The 19,024-nt window shown below is 42.5% G+C and overlaps 1 protein-coding gene across 7 annotated transcripts in view; it reads left to right on the top strand.

The window, feature by feature from the left end:
* The window catches only part of MECOM (MDS1 and EVI1 complex locus), a 332,845-nt gene that overhangs the window by 298,693 nt on the left and 15,128 nt on the right, over positions 1 to 19,024 (top strand). For 2 of the 7 annotated variants that reach the window (XM_051626185.1, XM_051626190.1), the window contains 6 exons: positions 301 to 517; positions 3,046 to 3,193; positions 4,198 to 4,354; positions 9,305 to 10,667; positions 12,722 to 12,809; positions 15,623 to 15,649. In XM_051626185.1, coding sequence (XP_051482145.1) covers positions 301 to 517; positions 3,046 to 3,193; positions 4,198 to 4,354; positions 9,305 to 10,667; positions 12,722 to 12,809; positions 15,623 to 15,649 — 2,000 coding nt within the window. The remainder of the gene's footprint in view (positions 1 to 300; positions 518 to 3,045; positions 3,194 to 4,197; positions 4,355 to 9,304; positions 10,668 to 12,721; positions 12,810 to 15,622; positions 15,650 to 19,024) is intronic. The other 5 variants (XM_051626191.1, XM_051626187.1, XM_051626188.1 and 2 more) reach the window with 5 other exon arrangements.

The following is a 19,024-nucleotide window of genomic DNA, read 5'->3' on the forward strand; positions in this document are numbered from 1 at the left end:
TAATAGAAAGTGTCACTAAAATTAAAAAAAAGAAAAAGAAAAAAGGAAAGGGGAGATTTCTCCTCTGTTGGAATCCTTTTGAAATCTGGGAGGGTTTCACTGCAGCCAGGGAGGTGAGCTGGACCACAGTTGTATTTGTCTGTCTTTTGCCCTCCTGTTCCTCTGAAATACTTTCTTTTTCTACTAAATAAATAGACGTTTATTTAACCACACACTGTTACCAAGCTCTTGATGGGATAGTAGTTTAAAATGACAGAAAACTGATGGGGCCTCCATGTGCCCAACCCCTTTGTCTTCCAGAGGAGCGCCAGTATCGCTGCGAGGACTGCGACCAGCTCTTTGAGTCCAAGGCTGAGCTCGTAGACCACCAGAAGTTCCCCTGCAGCACACCTCACTCCGCCTTCTCCATGGTGGAGGAGGACTTCCAGAAAAAGCTTGAGAATGAGAATGACCTTCAGGACGTGCATGAAATCCAAGAGTGCAAAGAGTGTGATCAAGTCTTCCCAGACTTACAAAGGTAGGACTTGGTGCTTCAAACGTGATTGAATGAGGCAAATCCTGTAATGGCTTCAGTCAGATCAGCCAGGGCAGAATATGATACCAAGATGAAAATGCGTGAGAGTTCCGTGCTGGTTGGTGTTTTATGGTAAAGAAAGCAACGAAGTCTCAATAAGTCAGAAATTTGGTCTTAGTACTGAAGTCCTTATTGTGGACCTTAAACTAAGAACTGGATCTTCTGATAACCAGACATGGGCCAGTATCTCTTGCTTTCAGTTGCAGCCTGTAGCACAGCTCCCACACTACCACTGTGTCTTCTTTCCTCTCCACATTATGTGGGCACAACCTCAGTGACTGTTAACTACCCTTTTAGGAACAACAGTGCATTCATTTGCATCACCTAATAATCCTATGCCCCTTCAATATTTACTTGTCAATCTGGAGTGTTTTGTGAGCTCATATTTTTCACAGAACTCCATGTGTCCATGATTCAGGATGCTGTGGTGCCTGTTGAAGGTTAGAATGGTTTTGTGCATGCCCAGGGTTAGCCCCTTTGGACAACTGCTCCTGGATGCTTCAGGTGCTGGTTTTGCAAGGTGGAGCCCACTCTCCCAAAACACAGATGCTCCTTGACTCCTCTTGACAGAGCAGAGGTGGCTCAGCACCACGCAGGGAGTCTCAGATCAGCGTATCCTATGACCTGATCCTTGCACTTCTGCAAAGTTAATGACACCAAAATTTAAACATTATGTGCCAAACATTGCTCCCCACATTCTAGGTCAACCCTGCTGAGTGGGAACATGTGCAGGCACAAAGTCTTATTCACCAGCTGATGTGGAGCAGGATGCGGCTTCACGTGTCTAATTTTCAGTCTTAGGGATTGATTCAAAGGGGCTGATGTAGGTAGATCAAGGCAGAAGGGTCTGCAGCAGCGTGGGGGAAGCAGGAGTCTGGACTGTAACATTTTTCCATGTTGTGAGTTATTTGCTGCTAAAAGTTCTTTTCTGCCTGCGAACCAGAAGACGATATCTAACCTATGGGAACCATTGAGGAAATGTAAATTTAGCTTAAAATATTAAATATTGAAGAGGAAGGGCAGAAAACAAAGAACGAGTCATCATAAATAGATGGGCAGTACTGTGAGAAAGAGTGAAAAATGATAGAGAATGCAGTCATTCTCTGAACTCTTGAATTATTGAAAGGCTAATACACCACACAGACAGTTCACAGCAAAAAAGTACCAAAGTGTGCTATATCCAGATTATATAAAACAAAAGGCCTGAGTGAGCCGTGCTTGAGGGTGTGTGTAATTAAATGGAGAACGAGCAGAACAGGAAGATGGAGATCTGGGGGCCAGGACTGGACTGCCCATGCTGGTGGCAGATCACGTAGCTGCAGCAGGCATCTGGGAGCTGGTGCCAGAGCTGGGGACAAGTGTCGCTCTGGGTCTTAACAGCAAATTTGTTTACCAGCGCATGATGGAGAGCCAATAGTGACAGAAGTATTAGGAGGGTGAACTAAAATTATTTTTGTCCCCTCAAGGAAGGAGACTGAGAGGGGTAGAAGTAAAGAGCATCCACAGGGTGAAAGCATTTCCATTACCTGTGGCTGAGAATGGAGGTTGCTGGTTGGGCTGCACAGCCCAAACGAGATTGTAAAGCCAGCAGGTTTTGTCCACTGATTCAGCAGAGATCAGTGGGAGCTTCATGTGAGGAAAGATTGAGCCGGTTTAGCATCCCACGCTAAACCTCTCATTTCCCAATGGTTTTTTCTGTGAATCCCCTCTTACGTTATGTAGTAATCTTTCCTCAAGCAGTAGTGTGAGGACTCTGTATGTGACCAAGCGATACAGGTGTTTAAAAATAGGTATTTGCTACAAATGAATAATAAATAGAGAAAATTCAGAGATGCAAACTGATTCAAAGATGTTCAGCAGAAATTAATTGATTCAAAGATGTGCAACAGAATTTAAGTGGAGATTTAATACCCTACTAATAGACTGAATAAAGTACTAAGAAATGAATTAATAAACAGCTATGCAATTGAACACAGTTAATAATAATCAAGTATAACTTCAGTCATAGCATACAGTATTTAGAGGCTTCTTATTCTCATCCTGTCTGTTCCTGCTATAAGAAAAATTGTCTCCCATCAAAAGAACAGAGTTATTTGAAGCGGTGGCATCCGAGGTGTGTTTAGAGGGGAAGTCATAAGGTAGAAATAATTCATACTTCAGGGAAGACTTACCCCAGTGAAATACTGAGAGGTGTATGAAATAATCTCCTGGGGGAGCAATGGCAGCAGCATCTCCTAGAGCACTTGCAAGTGGCCTGGCAAAACATGAGACGATGTGTTAGTGTTATTCCAGTAGGGAGGAGGATGTTCTGCCTCCCAGCTGGGGTGAGCTTGGGACTTCCAGGGTTGGGCTTTTGGGGCTTTTTTATTATTTTGCTGTAATTAAGTGCTCTGCTGTCTCCTCTTCCTATAAAGTGCTGTTGAACGTGTGTGCATGGGGGACCTCACTGAACCCTGTTCCTCTTTCTGCAGCCTGGAGAAGCACATGCTGTCGCACAGTGAGGAGAGGGAGTACAAGTGTGACCAGTGTCCCAAAGCTTTTAACTGGAAGTCCAACTTGATACGTCACCAAATGTCACATGACAGTGGGAAGCACTACGAGTGTGAAAACTGTGCCAAGGTACAGTGAATTTGTAGGCTGCCTGGAGTTTCTTGTGCCACTGGATGCATAGGAGCATGGAAGTGGGGATGCCCAGGGTTGGGATGGAGGAGGGTCTGAGGCTTTTGCGGTGTTCCAGACGGTTTCTAAAAGGTTTACTCTTCTTCTTTATAAACATGTTATTTTTCTACCTCTTTTGATTTGGAAATAGCTCTGGAGTCTGAACCAAGTTCTCGTGCAGGATGGTGAGCATTCCCAAGCTCAGGGCTTGGTGCCTTGAGAGGACCGGTGGGGTGTAAAAGGATTGCTGAGGGGCAAAAGACCCCGGGGAGATACAGGGTGGATGGTTCCCCAGGGTGTGTGCCAGCTGTTTGGACCAGAAAGTTCAGGACACTACTGCAATATATATCAAAATAATAGCTATGGGCCCAGCTGTGCTAAGGGAGTGCAAGTGTCTCACCTCCAGAGCATCTCTCTCACTTCCCAGCACCAGACTTGCTGTGCAGATTATTTCTATAGCATGAGGTGTTCTGCATTGCTTTTTATCAGATTTCCAAAGCTTGGCAATTTACTGCAATAATGAGAATTTTATATTGAGCTGACACTTGAAAGATGCAAGCAAGCCCTGGGTGCTAGGGCTCTGTTGTGTACAGGATTTCTTGCTGTCACAAACTCAGTTGCTGCTATGAAGTATTTCTATTGCAGTAATGCTTAGAGGTTTCAAGCAGCCACATTTTGACATTTTCTGTGAAGTCCTTGACCTCAAAAGCACAATTTCTAATGGCAGGGTCAAACACATCTGCTGCAGCAGCTGGAAAGGGGTTAAGAGATCTACCAAATACTTGGCTGATCCTGGGAATGTGAGGCCCTGTCCTGTAGGCAGAGCTCCCTGTTGAAGCCCATAAGTGAGGTTTTTAATCTTAAATACTCCCAACTAGCTCCAAGGTTTGAATTTTAAGAGACTCTTGTAATAACTGGCTTCTTCCCCAGTCAAGTTTCTTGGTTAATCAGTACTCATTTCCTAGCAGGTTTTCACGGACCCCAGCAACCTTCAGAGGCATATTCGTTCCCAGCATGTTGGGGCTCGTGCTCACGCTTGTCCAGAGTGTGGCAAAACCTTTGCCACTTCTTCAGGCCTCAAACAGCATAAACACATCCACAGCAGTGTCAAACCTTTTATATGTAAGTCTTCAACTAAACATATTTGGTTACGTGTTATTTCTTTTGTCATAAAGCAACGTAATCTGGAAGCAGGAGGTTGTGTTGTGCTCCCTTTGAATTTCCTATAGGTTTTAGGAGGTTGTGAGTTATTAAATGAGTTCTGGGTAATTAATAGTCCAATGCAAAGAGTTATTTTCATATGATTTTCCTTTTCAGACAGACACGGTATGCTGTATAACTGTACTGTTGTCCCTTGGATATTTTTCCATGCACAAAAAGAAAGTGAGGAGTGAGATTTAGCAAGAAGGAGCCAGGTTGTTGCAGCCATTGCTTTTGCTGGAGTTGGCAAATACACCTTAGAGGCAGTGAGTTTGAGCTGGAGGCACTTGCTGCCCTCCTTGAGGCTGCTTTGCATGCCCCACATTTAGGTATTGAATGGAGCTATTAGGTCTGTGGGGGCTGGACTCTGTCCTGGGCTATAAATCAGATCCTCTAAGTTTCACAGGTTGTGAGACTTCCTTGAGAGGAGGAGTATTGGCTTGAAAGACTCATTTGTGCAAAATCTGTATTCCTGCCATTGGGCTAGATAGTACTTCTGGTTTGGACTTCTTCAGTGAGAAAATGTATAACTAGATCACTATAATAAATACCATTAATAACTTTTAAATCTGATCACAGGTGAAGTAATTACATTTAAAAATTGTAATTATTAGAAAAAGTAACTTCTGACTAGGTAGGGAGTCTTCAGATGGCCCTGTTGCAAAGTCCTACGTAGAAGTCTGTAAGTGGCACCTCTCATAAATCAATCTCTCCAATGCTCTTTGTTACTATTTATTCTGATAAGTCAAAACAGCAACCAGTATTCTTTGTATACAGTGTGAAGGATGAAAACCTGTTGAGCAGCCTACGATTAACAGCCATGTAATTGCAGAACAAAAGGGTTTGGAGACCACATGTTTGAGAGGCTTTGCTGAGCCATGGGAGGGAAGTAGGGTCACCTAAAGGAGATATCTGTTTTCCACCAGAAGGCCACACACCATGATTTACTTGTACCAGTCTGTTTATGGCAACTGTCTCTTATTACAGTACACCGCCCAAGCTTGAGTGAAAACTCACCAACACTAAGGTAATTACTCACTGCCTTCACAAAATCTCCAGCCTCTCCAAATAGAAACCACATGCCATAATAGACTGAACATATTCAAAATAGTACAGTAATTTTTTAAATAAGCAGAAAATATGCAAACTTAACTGCTGGCTAATTTGGGGTCCAGAGACAATCACGGTACAGAGGGTGTGTAGGCATGAGATGAATTTTTTGCAATTTGGGATCCAGATTGGGAGTTTGTGTTAAACCTGGGGTCTGTAGAGCAATAAAAGCTGCAAGAAGGGAAACTTCCCTTACAAGTTAGTTGCTTAAAAGTATGGTGCTGAGTTTTAAAAGGTGTAATAAGGTGTAATAGGAGAAATCAAACCCAGCTTCTGTTGCTTTGATATGTGGAAGCAACTAGAGTTGATCACCGTATCTCATCTGCCGAAGTTTAAGCAAAGCTTTACATGGAAATAAAAGTGATGTGATGAAAACGAGGGAGATCTTAAAACACAAACTTATCTGAGGAGTCCTGGCTCCTGGGAATAGCCACAGAGATCAAGGTGGCACAATCAATATAGACATGGAGTCTCATCCAAAGTCATCGGGGTGTTGGGTGTGCACTTCACTGGTGCCACATCACACCCCAGCTGCAGATGAGAGTCCTGAAGAGCAGGATGATTCTGGTGAGTAAAGACTTTGAAACTGGGCCCAACAATTTTTTGCCAGCCTTGAGAGCCCGTGAATTGAGTAGACTGTCTGTTCAGTGCAAGAGGCACCTTGAGCAAGCAGCACCTCATGAAATAGTTTTGAGTAACTTTATGCTCAAAAAGGTGAAGGCATCAGTGCAACTGTTCAGTGTTTGATTTGAGATAATAAATATTTACGTATTTTAATAGTATTGCCACTATTGGTTTAATTTACTTTTAAGACTGAGATAAATTTAGTCAAATGATTAATTTGCATCTTCCTTAATAGTTTGTAAGGGTATCTCTCAATTGTAAGTGGGCATTTTTGCTCTGCTCCAGTGTAGAGTATTTCTCAGTTTACTTTTGAATGTATTAATGGAGAATAATAATTTAATAATGTATCAATGATTTTTTAAGTGAGACTCTGCCCAAACTTTAGAAAGACCAAATCTGGTCCCATACACCTCTTTTCAGCCCCTTGCCACTCCAGCCTACCTCAGTGCAGTGTTATATTTAACAGTCATGTGAATAAGAAGCAGGCCCTCAACACAATCTGGTAGAAGATCAAAAGTTCAGAAAATATTATTTGTTTTTAATTATACATTACCCTAGCCTTGTAAATGTATGCATTTGAGATTTTTTTTCTGAAAAAATGTATGTGGTCAATGCTCTGCTGCCATAACTGTCAGTGTTGATGGAGTTATTCTGCTTTACACAAGGAGAGGCCCATAATATTAAAGATGAAGCTTGTGCAAACCTTTGGTTATGGCACTACAGTAACTCTGTTTTGGTCAGTTTTTGTGTAAGATCTCAGCAATGAAAGTAAGGGGCCTGATCCTGTACTATGAACTGCGGCTTTCTTCACTGGGACCAGAAACCTCATTCCTGGGATTAAGCTAAAAATAGGAGAAAACAGCAGAAAATCAGAGCGTGGTACTGTAACAAGTAAACAAGAGATTGTTCTACATTAAATAAAACAGAGTTCTATAGGCAAATAAAATATTTAAAAAGTACTTATCAAGAGAAAATCGCGCATTTTCATCCTCTCCCTTCACTTTTCTATTTCTTTCCTTCCTTCTCTCGCTTTTATCTTTCCTTTCTTTTCCACCTTTTTTCTTCTTTTTAATTTTATTCTTTGATTTCTCTTTTCTTTCTGGTCTTTCCTTGTGAATGAAGATTGCCAGCAGGAACAGTAACTGATACACAGCAACAAACATTCTTCCTGAATTACTGCATTGCAAATTTCCTGTGTTTGGGCCCAATTCTGCACTCTTTATCCCACAAATTGTCCTGGGGATGTCAACGGGACATGAACTGGGAAAACCTGTGGATCAGTCAGGATCAGGCCCTTGAACAATAGGAGTATTGTTGCTGAGATATGAAGCAGCCTGCTGAAGAGGTAAACAGTGAAGAGATGACAACAAGTGGTCAAGTTTCTCAAGGGCAGAGATTTAGAGGAGCAGGAAGGTTAGTGTGGCCCTGGTGCGAGTGGAAGTTAGAGGACGTGATTGCAGTTCATGGGAACCAAGAGTGCAGGATGGGATACATTCAATTCAGTTTCCTTTGTGGGCTTAAAATAGAGCCATTGTAAATTATGTCAGTCTGTCTCAAATCATGAAAATGATTGTTAAAAAGGCCTCAGAATACACAATGTGCATTGTTGTGTGGCTTTGATGTGTGAAAGATGAGAGCTTATGATATAACACGAATTAAATAAAAATAAAATGGCTACATGCTTTTTCCTGGCTGGGGAAAGAAAAAAAAAAAGATTTATTACAGAGGGATAACACTGCTTACTGATAATGCTGAGGCCTTGTTTTTAAACAAGGCTGGAGCTGATGCTGCTAGAGGCAAGGTAGTGCAGAGGTGCAGACACATTTCAGCATAATGAGGAGCACAAGGCATAGTACAGCCTTGGGACTTGCCTGATGACCCTGCTCATCCAAAGGGGACATAAAAAGGCACTGGGAAGCTGAGCATTATCCTCTTCCAAGCCACATTTGAACTTGGAGACCTATAAATTGGTTGCTGCACTAATTTACTCCCTAAGTTTGTAGCAGCCAGGAAATCCCTGCAAAATCCCATTTGCTTCAATAACGAGTCAGTCTTCATAGTGTTTCATTCTGCACCAATGAGACCACGTTCAGCCTCCTGCTACAGAAGAAGGTTGCTGGAAACTCTGCTCTGATGTGCCAAGTGCTGCAGGTTCAGTCAGGCCTGGGAGTTTGAGGTAAATCTACTCCCCTCCATGGTTTCAGGCTGCTTTTGTGAGGCTGATGCTCATCCCCTGTTCTCATCCCCAGGGAGTTTGAAAGGAAATCCATCAAGTTGTTTTGAGCGTCAGGCATGCAGATAAATACAGCTGCACTCTTAAAGGAAATTGTTGTTGAAATCTAGTGTATTTTTTGTAATGTGCAAGAAACAAATAAGACTAGTAAAGTTATTAAGATGTAGAATTTAGTGTTGCAGCATCCCAGGTACTTGTATGCATTAAACAAACAGAAGTGCTTTGAACATATGAGAGTACTAGACTGAGGTTACCTGGGCTCTAGCCTGGACTTTCACGGGATTGTGCTCTTAATTGTAAGTGGAAAAAATGTTGTTTGTTAATAAGGTTATGCACTTGGAAATACCTGATTATCTCTCCTTCACCTCTTTCGTATCCTTGTGATCTTGCAGACTGAAAGCTCTGTGAGACAGCTCTATCTCCTGTCTGGTCCTGCAAATATTGATTTTAATCACTAACTTTCCACTTGTGAATAGTGCCATAAATGGGTGTCATTTGAAGACAGGAGGGCTGACTTGGGAGTGCTGTGGGTGCATATGGTGTTACAGCTCTGAGCCGTGGCTCTTGGGGGGCTATGGGTGCCAATGCAATATGGATTAACAGTACCAAATGTGCAACACCGTGCAATGCAAAGAGCAAACAAGGAAACTTTGTCTTTTAGTGGTTTCAGACCTTTTCTGGTTTGTTGGAGTGGGTTTTGGTGCTGCCTTTAGACATTTGTCTGCTTGGATGCCTTGCTTTGGAAGAGTAAAGAGCTTTTTGTACATTTGTGCACCCAGGCTTCTCCTTGCAGCTTCCTAATTGACATTTGGCGGGTAAAAAAAATGGTGTTATTTGCAAAATTTGGAGGGTGGGGGCAATTATCATAAAGCCTGAGATGTGTTGTTGTTGTTGTTTACATACAGGTGAGGTCTGCCATAAATCCTATACTCAGTTTTCAAACCTTTGTCGTCATAAGCGCATGCATGCTGATTGCAGAACCCAAATCAAGTGCAAAGACTGTGGACAAATGTTCAGCACTACGTCTTCCTTAAATAAACACAGGAGATTTTGTGAGGGCAAGAACCATTTTGCAGCAGGAGGATTTTTTGGCCAAGGCATTTCACTTCCTGGAACCCCAGCTATGGATAAAACGTCCATGGTTAATATGAATCATGCAAATCCGGGCCTTGCTGACTATTTTGGAGCCAATAGGCATCCTGCTGGTCTTACCTTTCCAACAGCTCCTGGATTTTCTTTTAGCTTCCCTGGTCTGTTTCCTTCAGGCTTGTACCACAGGCCACCTTTGCTACCTACTAGTTCTCCTGTTAAAGGACTACCGAGCGCAGATCAGACAAACAAAAGTCAAAGTCCCCTCATGACAAATCCTCAGATACTGCCAGCCACCCAGGATATTTTGAAGGCACTAAATAAGCAACCATCAGTAGGGGAGAATAAGCCAGTGGAGCTTCAACCAGAGAGGTCCTCTGAAGAGAGGCCGCATGAGAAACTCAGTGACCAGTCAGAGAGTAGTGACCTTGACCTTGACGATGTCAGTACCCCCAGTGGCAGTGACCTGGAAACCACCTCGGGCTCTGATCTGGAAAGTGACATTGAAAGTGAGAAAGAGAAATTTAAAGAAAATGGTAAAATGTTCAAAGACAAAGTAAGCTCTCTGCAGAGCCTGGCTTCAATAAATAATAAGAAAGACCACAGCAATCATTCCATTTTCTCACCATCCTTAGAGGAGCAGACTGCGGTGTCAGGAGCGGTGAATGATTCTATAAAGGCTATTGCTTCTATTGCTGAAAAGTACTTTGGTTCAACAGGACTTGTGGGGCTGCAAGACAAAAAAGTCGGAGCCTTACCTTACCCTTCCATGTTTCCCCTCCCGTTTTTTCCAGCATTCTCTCAATCAATGTATCCATTTCCTGATAGAGACTTGAGACCGTTACCTTTGAAAGTGGAGCCCCAATCACCCAGTGAAATAAAGAAGATCCCAAAGGGAAGCTCTGAGTCTCCCTTTGACCTCACCATAAAGCGTAAGGAGGAGAAGCCACTTACTCCCATACCCTCAAAGCCAGCAGCCCCCTCTGCAGCAAGCCAGGACCAGCCTCTAGATCTCAGCATGGGCAGCAGAAGTCGAGCCAGCAGCACAAAACAAGCTGAGCCTCGGAAGAACCACGTCTTCGGAGAAAAGAAAGGAGGCGACCTGGAGCAAAGGAAGGTTTCGGAGTCCTCCTTGCAGCACGCCAGGCCCACCCCATTCTTTATGGATCCCATTTACAGGTAACGGACTATCTGCTGCCCTTTGGCATCCTTTGGTTCAGGCACACAGGGCCCTGGGCCAGGCCCACCTGCCCGCAGAGGCAGGACAACCCCCTTCCCATCCCACCATCCCCGGAGGTGTCATCCCGCCACCAAATCATGGGGTGGCCCAGGCTGCATGCTGACCTGTGCACCTCACCTCAAAGCCAAGCTGTTCAGAGCAAACCTCAGGTCTGGTAATGCTCCAGTTGGCAAGTCTCCATTACTGCCCTTGTTGCAGTGAGTCATTAGTTTAACTTGCACAGCTTGACATGCAGAATTTGAATATACTCTCTTACCCAGAAACAAATGAGCATCAGTATTGAGTATTTGTTTATTTACTGTGTATCTGACATCTGGTTTGCCCCAAATTCCTCTTCTTCCAAAATGCTGCCTTCTGCCTTCCCCTGAAAATTAGAGAGCATCTCACTAGGGTGCCAGCTGGATACCACCTTTGGTCCTCCTGAATGAAGAAGGAATATCTCACAAGTACAACAAAGAAACAAATTTGTCCTAAGCTCTGTTGGCAGAAATCACTCTCAATGTCCATGCTTCTTAAACTTTGGGATTTCAGACCTTTATGCTACGTACAACAAGTGTAGAAAGCAAGAGTGATTTCTGCCTCTTTTTTTTTTTTTTTTTCAATTATTTAAGCAATGGGTTGATTTATCTGGGCCTTTCATTAAGGTAATTGAAGGCTCAGTGTCCTCATGTGTACCTTATGAAATCCATGAGAACCTTCTTGTTGGCTTCCATGGGTGCACAAGCAGGTGTCAGTGAGCTGAGATTTTTAAAAACCCATGGTAAAATCCTGACCTTTGGGTGTTTCCCAGTAAAACTGAATTGGATCTCACTGGGATCTGGATTTCACCCGTGTCCTGAGTACGTCAGCCCCTTTGCCCTCCACCTTTCTACTCATATATCTGTAATCAGCCAAAGTCATGCATCTAAATTAGTTTAGAGAAATATTAGCCATAAAAAATATTTGCCTGTAATATGAATGACTGATTTTACAGCTTATTGTTTTTTCTTAAAAAAAAAAAAAAAAGTTCCTGCCATGTAAATTATGTTAGTTTATTACTTTATCTGGAAAAGAAATGCTGGGGGCAAAGTTGGTGGAGAGTGCTCTCACATAAGACAACAGGTATGTATTCTGAAGAAACAGGATATGGTGCTGTTTACTGAGATGGTTTTATTCATGCCAGATTGATTTCTGTATCAGACCATAGGTTTTCTTTGCGTCATATTCATTTTGCATGCCTGAAGCAGTGGAAATAATGATCCGTGTTTTATGGTCCTGCCTTGCAAACTAATGAAATCTGCACAACTTCTGGCAGTACGGAACGAGGCCGGTTGTTACCAAGCCTCCCTTTGCTGTGAGCTACACCTAGACATGGGCACCAGGGTCTGGTCCCTTAAACCGTACACATCACTAACAGAAAAAGCAAGACCTTCAAATTTCCACACTGCTGCTGAGTTATCTACGCTGCCTTTTGCTGCCTGAATGCCCCCATGAGTTGATCACAGACTTTGTTGCTGGCACCTCAGGTTCAGTGTGTTCCTGTAAGCCACCTTTCTCACCCTGCTTGTGCACAGCCAGGCATGAGGAGAGGTTCCCAGGATGGGGGCTGCCATGTCTCACATGGGCAGGCTAGAAGGGACCCATTGCTCAAGGCTCCTGTTGCCTTGAATTCCTCTCCTCTGAGTGGAGAGCACACTCGGTTGCCTTATTTCTTCATAAAAGATCTCAGTAGTTAGTCACTGTTATTATAATTACTGCTGGTCTTTTGAAATGGGATTATTTCCTATGTAAATGGTTTAATCTCCCTTTAATGGTGATTCACAGCCCCAGCCTGCAGTAATGAGTAATGAGTATGTGGGGATCCAGAGTTGGCTGTACTTCCTTATCTTTTACCATTATCTCTGAGAAACTAATTGCTTGATGTATAATTGACTATTTTAAACATGAGTAGCTGTATAATTATTAATATCTGAGACTGATTCATCACAAGCAAATTTAATTTTAACATTTACAGAGTAGAAAAAAGAAAGTTAACTGACCCACTGGAAGCTTTAAAAGAGAAATACTTGAGACCTTCCCCAGGATTCTTGTTTCATCCACAAGTAAGTATTTTGGGAATTTTGATGTTGTAAACAAGCCTGTTGATGCTTCAAAGCAGGTGCAGAGAAATGAGTGCAGTCAGTCATTTTTGGATTTCCTAAGCCACACAGTTTTTGCTGTACCATTGTGGGGGAAAAGCGTAAGCATTGTTCTGAGCTTCTTGATGTTTTGCAGATGAAACAACATGTTTTGATTGTGGAGGAAGCTAGAGTCAAATTACATGTATGTTTTAGAACAGCGTTCCTCCAAAACCATAGTGTAGCTACCAACACTTGCAGCTGCCCATGTCTTCTTCAGCATTCTCCCATGCTTTGGGCTGTTGTGGTGGAGTCAATATTGACTAGAAAGGGATGATAGAGATTCAAAGTTGGGCCAGCAAAGCTGAGCATCTCAGCTGTCAATATTATTTTCCTCAGAGTAAAAAAAAGAAAAACCTTCCACCCAACACTTTCAAGTCTCAGTGCAAATGCTCCTTCAGTTTTAGGTAGCTGTTGTGGTCTGTATCATTTGCAATGACTTTGTAGGATCCCTGCTCCTCCATACCTGAGGACATGCTATATGTGAGGGCTGCTCTCTTGTTCATAGGCCATACCCCTGCTGCTTATTTGCTGAGTAACAAAAATTGAGGAGGGTGGCCCCAAAAGGTGTAAAAACTGCAATGTGTATGTGGTACAGACAGAGGACCTGTATGTAAACTATACAGGGCTTTTCTCCAACAGCACTACACCCTCATTTTGTCTTCTTGTCTTCTTTCTTCTTGCTCAGGGAGATATTGCTGAAAATTTGTGTTGAATCTTATGCCTGAAGTGAAATGTTCTGTCATATTCGCAACTTTTAATCCCATGCTGACCATGAGCTGTTCCATCCTAATAATGACAACCCATAGATTTGTTGTGATGTTTTGTTGTTTGTTGTGTTTTTTTTTAAATCAAGTTCATGATTGCCATGTTCTAAGTTGTGTGTAGCATATTCTGAAATACGGGTTTTCTGGAGAACTGGGAAGAGCAGCTGATGGCATCTAAAGTTTCAGATGCACAAACATAGTGTGTTTGCATGGATGGAGAGTGCAGAAAGACACCCCGTTTCAGTGCCTTGAAGGAAGTGATGGATCTATTAAGTATTAAAATTACTGCGAATTTATGTACAAGGTTTAACAGCAGCTCAGCACTTCTTGCTGAGTTACCTTGTTTGTCCAAGTTGCAAAGCAACAAGTGAAAATTCCCCTTTCACAGCAGATAATACTAATGCACAAATAGGCAAACAGGAGCTCAAACCTCCATGTGTCCCCTGGTGTAAAGCCAGGCTGGTTCTTCTCTGTCAAGTGAGTGATTCTGTTAAAGCAGCAAAGGGGCTGTAAATTAATAGAAGATTATTTAAAGGAGGACATTTTTGGTAATGGATCACTGGAAAAAGAATATGATTTTGCTTAGTGCTGGCTGGCTTTTTGGAAGGTGGAAATCAGTGGTGTTCAGTGAGGTCGGATTCAGGGGGCTCTGAGGGTTTTGTGGCAGGTTGGTCTGATGACAGCAGTAGGTAGCGTGGTCAGTGGGTGGGCAAGGAGGCAGTTTGGGTAAAATGCATGAGGAGTTGGATGTTCTTGTGTAGCATTGTATGACTCCAGATAAAACATAGGGAACTGGAGAAGGGTTAACGGGAGGTAGGTGAGGATGCCACAGGTGTGCAGGTGGAATGGAGACACTGGGCATTTTGCCACTAGTGGGCAGGATGCTGGGATGTTTTTTTTTGCTGATGGTTGGTTTAATCTATCATTGGTGCCTGAGGAAGATCCCAAGTAGTCCCCAAGGCCATCAGTGTGAGCAGGACATGTCAGATGCCGCCTCCCTGCTGTGGTGCCAGCTGAGGTGGGGCAAACCAAGCACCTTCTGCCAGGAGGGAGGGCTGGTTCTGCACCCACGTTGCTGAACACATGCACAAATACGCCCCTTAGACCTTTTTGCCTGTTCCTCCACATTTATCACAGTGCAGTAGAAGAAAAAAAATCCATGGTAAAGACTGGGTTTTGTTTTATCACTTTACCTAGCTGCCAGGGATAATGTCTTTAACTTGGTGTGAGATGGATGGATTCAAAGGTTATGAATGTAACATGCACTCTTATTACGTTGTAAAAAAACCAACCTAAGCCACCATCACATGTCCTGTCAAAAGAGTAAATGCCAAAATCTACTTTCTCACTGACTTTAATAGAAAGGAGTCTCCTGTTTGCAAAGGCAGAGTTTGGCTCAGTATTTATAGAGAACTGTAGAACAGCTTGCAGAAAAGCTGTTTTTCCTTTATAGTCCTGTTCACCCCTGTAAAAGTACAGGTGTGGGGTGTGCTGCAAGTCTTCATCTTCTGCTGGCATGAATTTTCTGTGTAAAATATGAACAAATTTATTGTTTCTGTCCAACAAGTTTGTGTTTCTGTAGGTGAATTTATTTCTGAAACTTGCCATCTGATGAAGCAAGACTTTATTATTTAGTAATATGACAGCTAAATGATGGATCTTTAAAATAAGTTTCTGAAGTAGAGATTAAAGACATAAACCCTGCAGTCCTTACCCTGTCCCTGCCTGGGCAAAATTCTTCCCTGTGGCTGTGGCCTGAAAGCTGTGAAAATTAGATCATTTAATAGTACTTCACAATAATTTGCCATTCTCAGGATTTTATTTTTAGGAAGAGAATACCCCGATGAAGCAAATCATTAAGAATAACATTTTAATTAGTATCTTTAAATAAAAACTTAATAAGTAGATTGATTGCAATGAGGGTTCCAACGCAGGAATAATGTGTTGTTTTTGTTTCAATTTTGCTCCCAGTTCCAATTGCCTGATCAAAGAATTTGGGTAAGTTCCTTGCTTATATTTTTGATTTAATAATTGTGAAATAAATTGCATAAGAAAAATATAATATGAAAGGTAACTTACCACTCAATTACAGAGCATGCCATGCTTTCCTACAGAGTATTTTAGCTGAAGCGGTTAAATGTCCTCTTACATCAAATTGGCTTTATTTTTACCTACTTAATCCTGCTGGTTTTATTTGGTGAAGGCAATGGGAGCTTTACCTGAGTGAGAGTTTCAGAATGCAGTCTTTGTGTATATTTAACTGACATTGTTCCAAGCTGTTTCCTTCAGAGATTGCAGTGAAATTTTCAGGCTGAAATCTAGTTAGATTGCAATCGTTATAAATATTTAATCTGCATTTGAGACATTAAAATACAGAGCCTCAGAGGACTTCACGTTTCTATCTTGCATTCACGTCAGTGGGAGTCAGTCACTTTAATAGCTGTGAAGTTTTGAGCTTAATTGCTCATTGCCATACTTAAAGTAGAAATAAACCACTCATTTATTTGCCATGTTTGGGTCAGATTTGCCCTGTGTGAATACTAACGTCATCCCCCGTCTGCAGCGAGGAATTGTGCTTTTAGTACCACGGGATGGATTTGAGCTTGCTCTTCTCTTTTTATAAAACGTTATTTTAAAGACATCTAAATTGTTCATGAAAAAAAAAAAAAAAGAAAGAAAAGAAAAAGAGCTGAAGAGCCACAGCAACTGCTTTTGCAGATGCAACTGAAATAACAGCGTGTTTTGTTCTTGCATTGCTGGCTCCTCAGCTGCAGCTCTGAACCCATAAATACTTGTCCCAGATTTTTCCCAACCTTCGGGCTTTGGAGGGGAGAGCTGGAGCCAGCAGGCTGTGGCTCAGGTCCTGACTCACCCTTGCTCATCCCTTGCAGTGAGACATAGAATAATTTCTCAAGACAAAGCCAGGATTTTGCAAAGTGAGATCTGAGATTTTCACGTGCAGGAGCCCCCAGAGGTGCAGCTCCCCTGGAGACTGGCCCTCTCCTCTGCCTGCCATGGTGCCCTTCAAAAGCAGTGAGGGATCTTTGCTTTGAAGATATGGGGCTTTTAATCCCCTTTTCTTCATGCAAAGTGATGGTGCATGCAGCTACAAAAGATGCACTAGAGATGAGGGGAACTAAGCAGGCACCAAAGGACCTCCTGCAAGCACCTCGAGATGCTGAATGAGCTCAAGAGATAGGAGGTAGGGTTAGATGTCAGACTTGGTGAGCACAAGAGGTAGTTCCCAAACATTTCCTTTGCAGTGGAGGTAATTCAGTGTAGCACATGGAGAGGCTGTGGTAGGATTTGTGATTTGGCCCAGGCACACTGAATCCTTTGCCCTCAGAAATGTGGCTCTATTTGGGCATGTTTGAGATGCTGAAAAACCCAGTGCAGTCTGTTTCTTCTGTCTGCTTTCCTTGACATTGGCTCGGTCCTCAAATTTCCATCATCCTGCTTTATTTTTGTGATCATATGTCTCCTGGCCATACCAGTGTTTTGAACAAGCTGCAGCAGAAATAGGTGTTTAAAACATAAAGTGCCTGGAGGTGGGTGTCTATTCATGGATGAATCTTCATCTTGAGAAATCTGAATACATCATGTGAGCCCTTCTATCTCAATTCACAGTTGCATGTGCCATATATTTCAAGATTATTTCAGATTGTTTTTCATTGTTTGGCAGGAACCCTATAGTGCAAATCAATGGGCAACACCCTCTCTTGAATGGATCATGATTTATTTAGTTCATAGACTCTTTTCATACCCCTCTGGTCCCATCAAGAGCAGGTTGCTGTGAAGAGATTCAGATTTCATTTGCAATAGCTTTATGGAGAATAGCTGTCAATAACGAAAATAATTTTACAAATAATTGAAAAGACATTTTGTGAATGTATTACCAAATGTTTTATTTTACTGGGTTTATTTTAAGACACAATCCATTCTGTTAGATCAGCTACATCACCACCAACGGCATTAATACAAGTAGAGTTAGTCTGGAACTGTACTGAGGATCAGTGGGAGTTTCTCACTGCTGCTTCATAAAGCTCAGCCACGTGTGATAGGTCTCCTGGACGTGAATAGAGCTCAGCCAAGTTCCCTGGCTGGATGTCCCAATACACCCAGTTTCAAGACAACAAATTCACAGGTCATAGATTTTAGAGGAAGCATTATAACTTGAACTGGGGAGGAAGAAATCCTGAGCTTTAGTAGTTGGGTTTTCAAGATTTCTCTAAATAACATTAGTAAAAATAGAAAGCAAATATTTGAGCCCTTTTTTTCCCATGAGTTACAGCCATAAAGTCAGTTATTTTTGCGATAGTAGCGCTGAAGGAGTCGCGTTTGTAAAACATGAGGTCATGTAATTCATGACATTGTCTGCTAGATTATTTCAAATCATCAGGTTATTCTTAAAGAGCAGCAACAACAAACCTTTGCTTTATTTATGCCACTTTTTCTTCTCTTGGTTAATACATTTTACGGCAAATACTCAAGGCTCCCACTGATGATATCTTGTCCATTGAAATGTTTATAAATACTTGTTTTGGCCGATTATGGTCATGTCTGCATTTCTGAGTTGGAGCTGGGGAATTGGACTGCATAGTAGTTTGCGTCAGTAGGAGGTTAATAGCCTCTCAGGGAGCAGGAGGGAGGTGGGGGAAAGCTGCTTCCTTTTCCAGACATCTGGATGCAGATAGAATCAACAGCTCTTATATATGTAAATCAAAAGTTACTGTTCTATATAAAATACTGTCATTCACTGATCTCAGATTAGGAGCAGACGTGACTTGTCCATAAGGCAATAGCTGTATGTAAAATATGTAATAGGATCTTCTTGCTCTCCTACCTCCTCGGAGAGCTTTCTCCATGGACATGGCAATTAGGCTAATCCCATCCTTGGGGTCAAGCTGTGCCTTCCTCCCCATGGCCTGTTCAGGGATCAGGCGTCAGGCTTTCGGCTGGGGTCCAGCCCCATCCTGAAAGCACTGCCAGGTGGCTCCAGCCACATGCTTGCCTCCCTGGTGGTCCCCAGCGACCATCTCTGGAGATGCAAGGTGGCCACAAGCCACAGGACAGATGCTATCACTAATAACTTGCTCCAGGAGTTTGGTGGGTTGCTGACCAGTAGCAGCTCCGTGGCCTACCCAGCTCCTATGAAGGCAAGTCTTGCTTTGCAATCAACTGTAATGGTGTTTGGAAGGAGTAAGAACTATTTTGGTTGTGTTTCAGCTGAAAGAGGGAGTTTCATTGTGGAAGAGGGAAAGTCATCCCCTAGGTTAGTAATTAGTAAAAAAACCCACAACCGGAAAATAAAACAACAAGCAAACAAACAAAAAAACCCAACAAAACAAAACCAACCAAAAACTTGGGAAAAAA

Source organism: Apus apus, chromosome 8 (genome assembly GCF_020740795.1).
Source record: "Apus apus isolate bApuApu2 chromosome 8, bApuApu2.pri.cur, whole genome shotgun sequence".
Lineage (NCBI taxonomy): Eukaryota > Metazoa > Chordata > Aves > Apodiformes > Apodidae > Apus > Apus apus.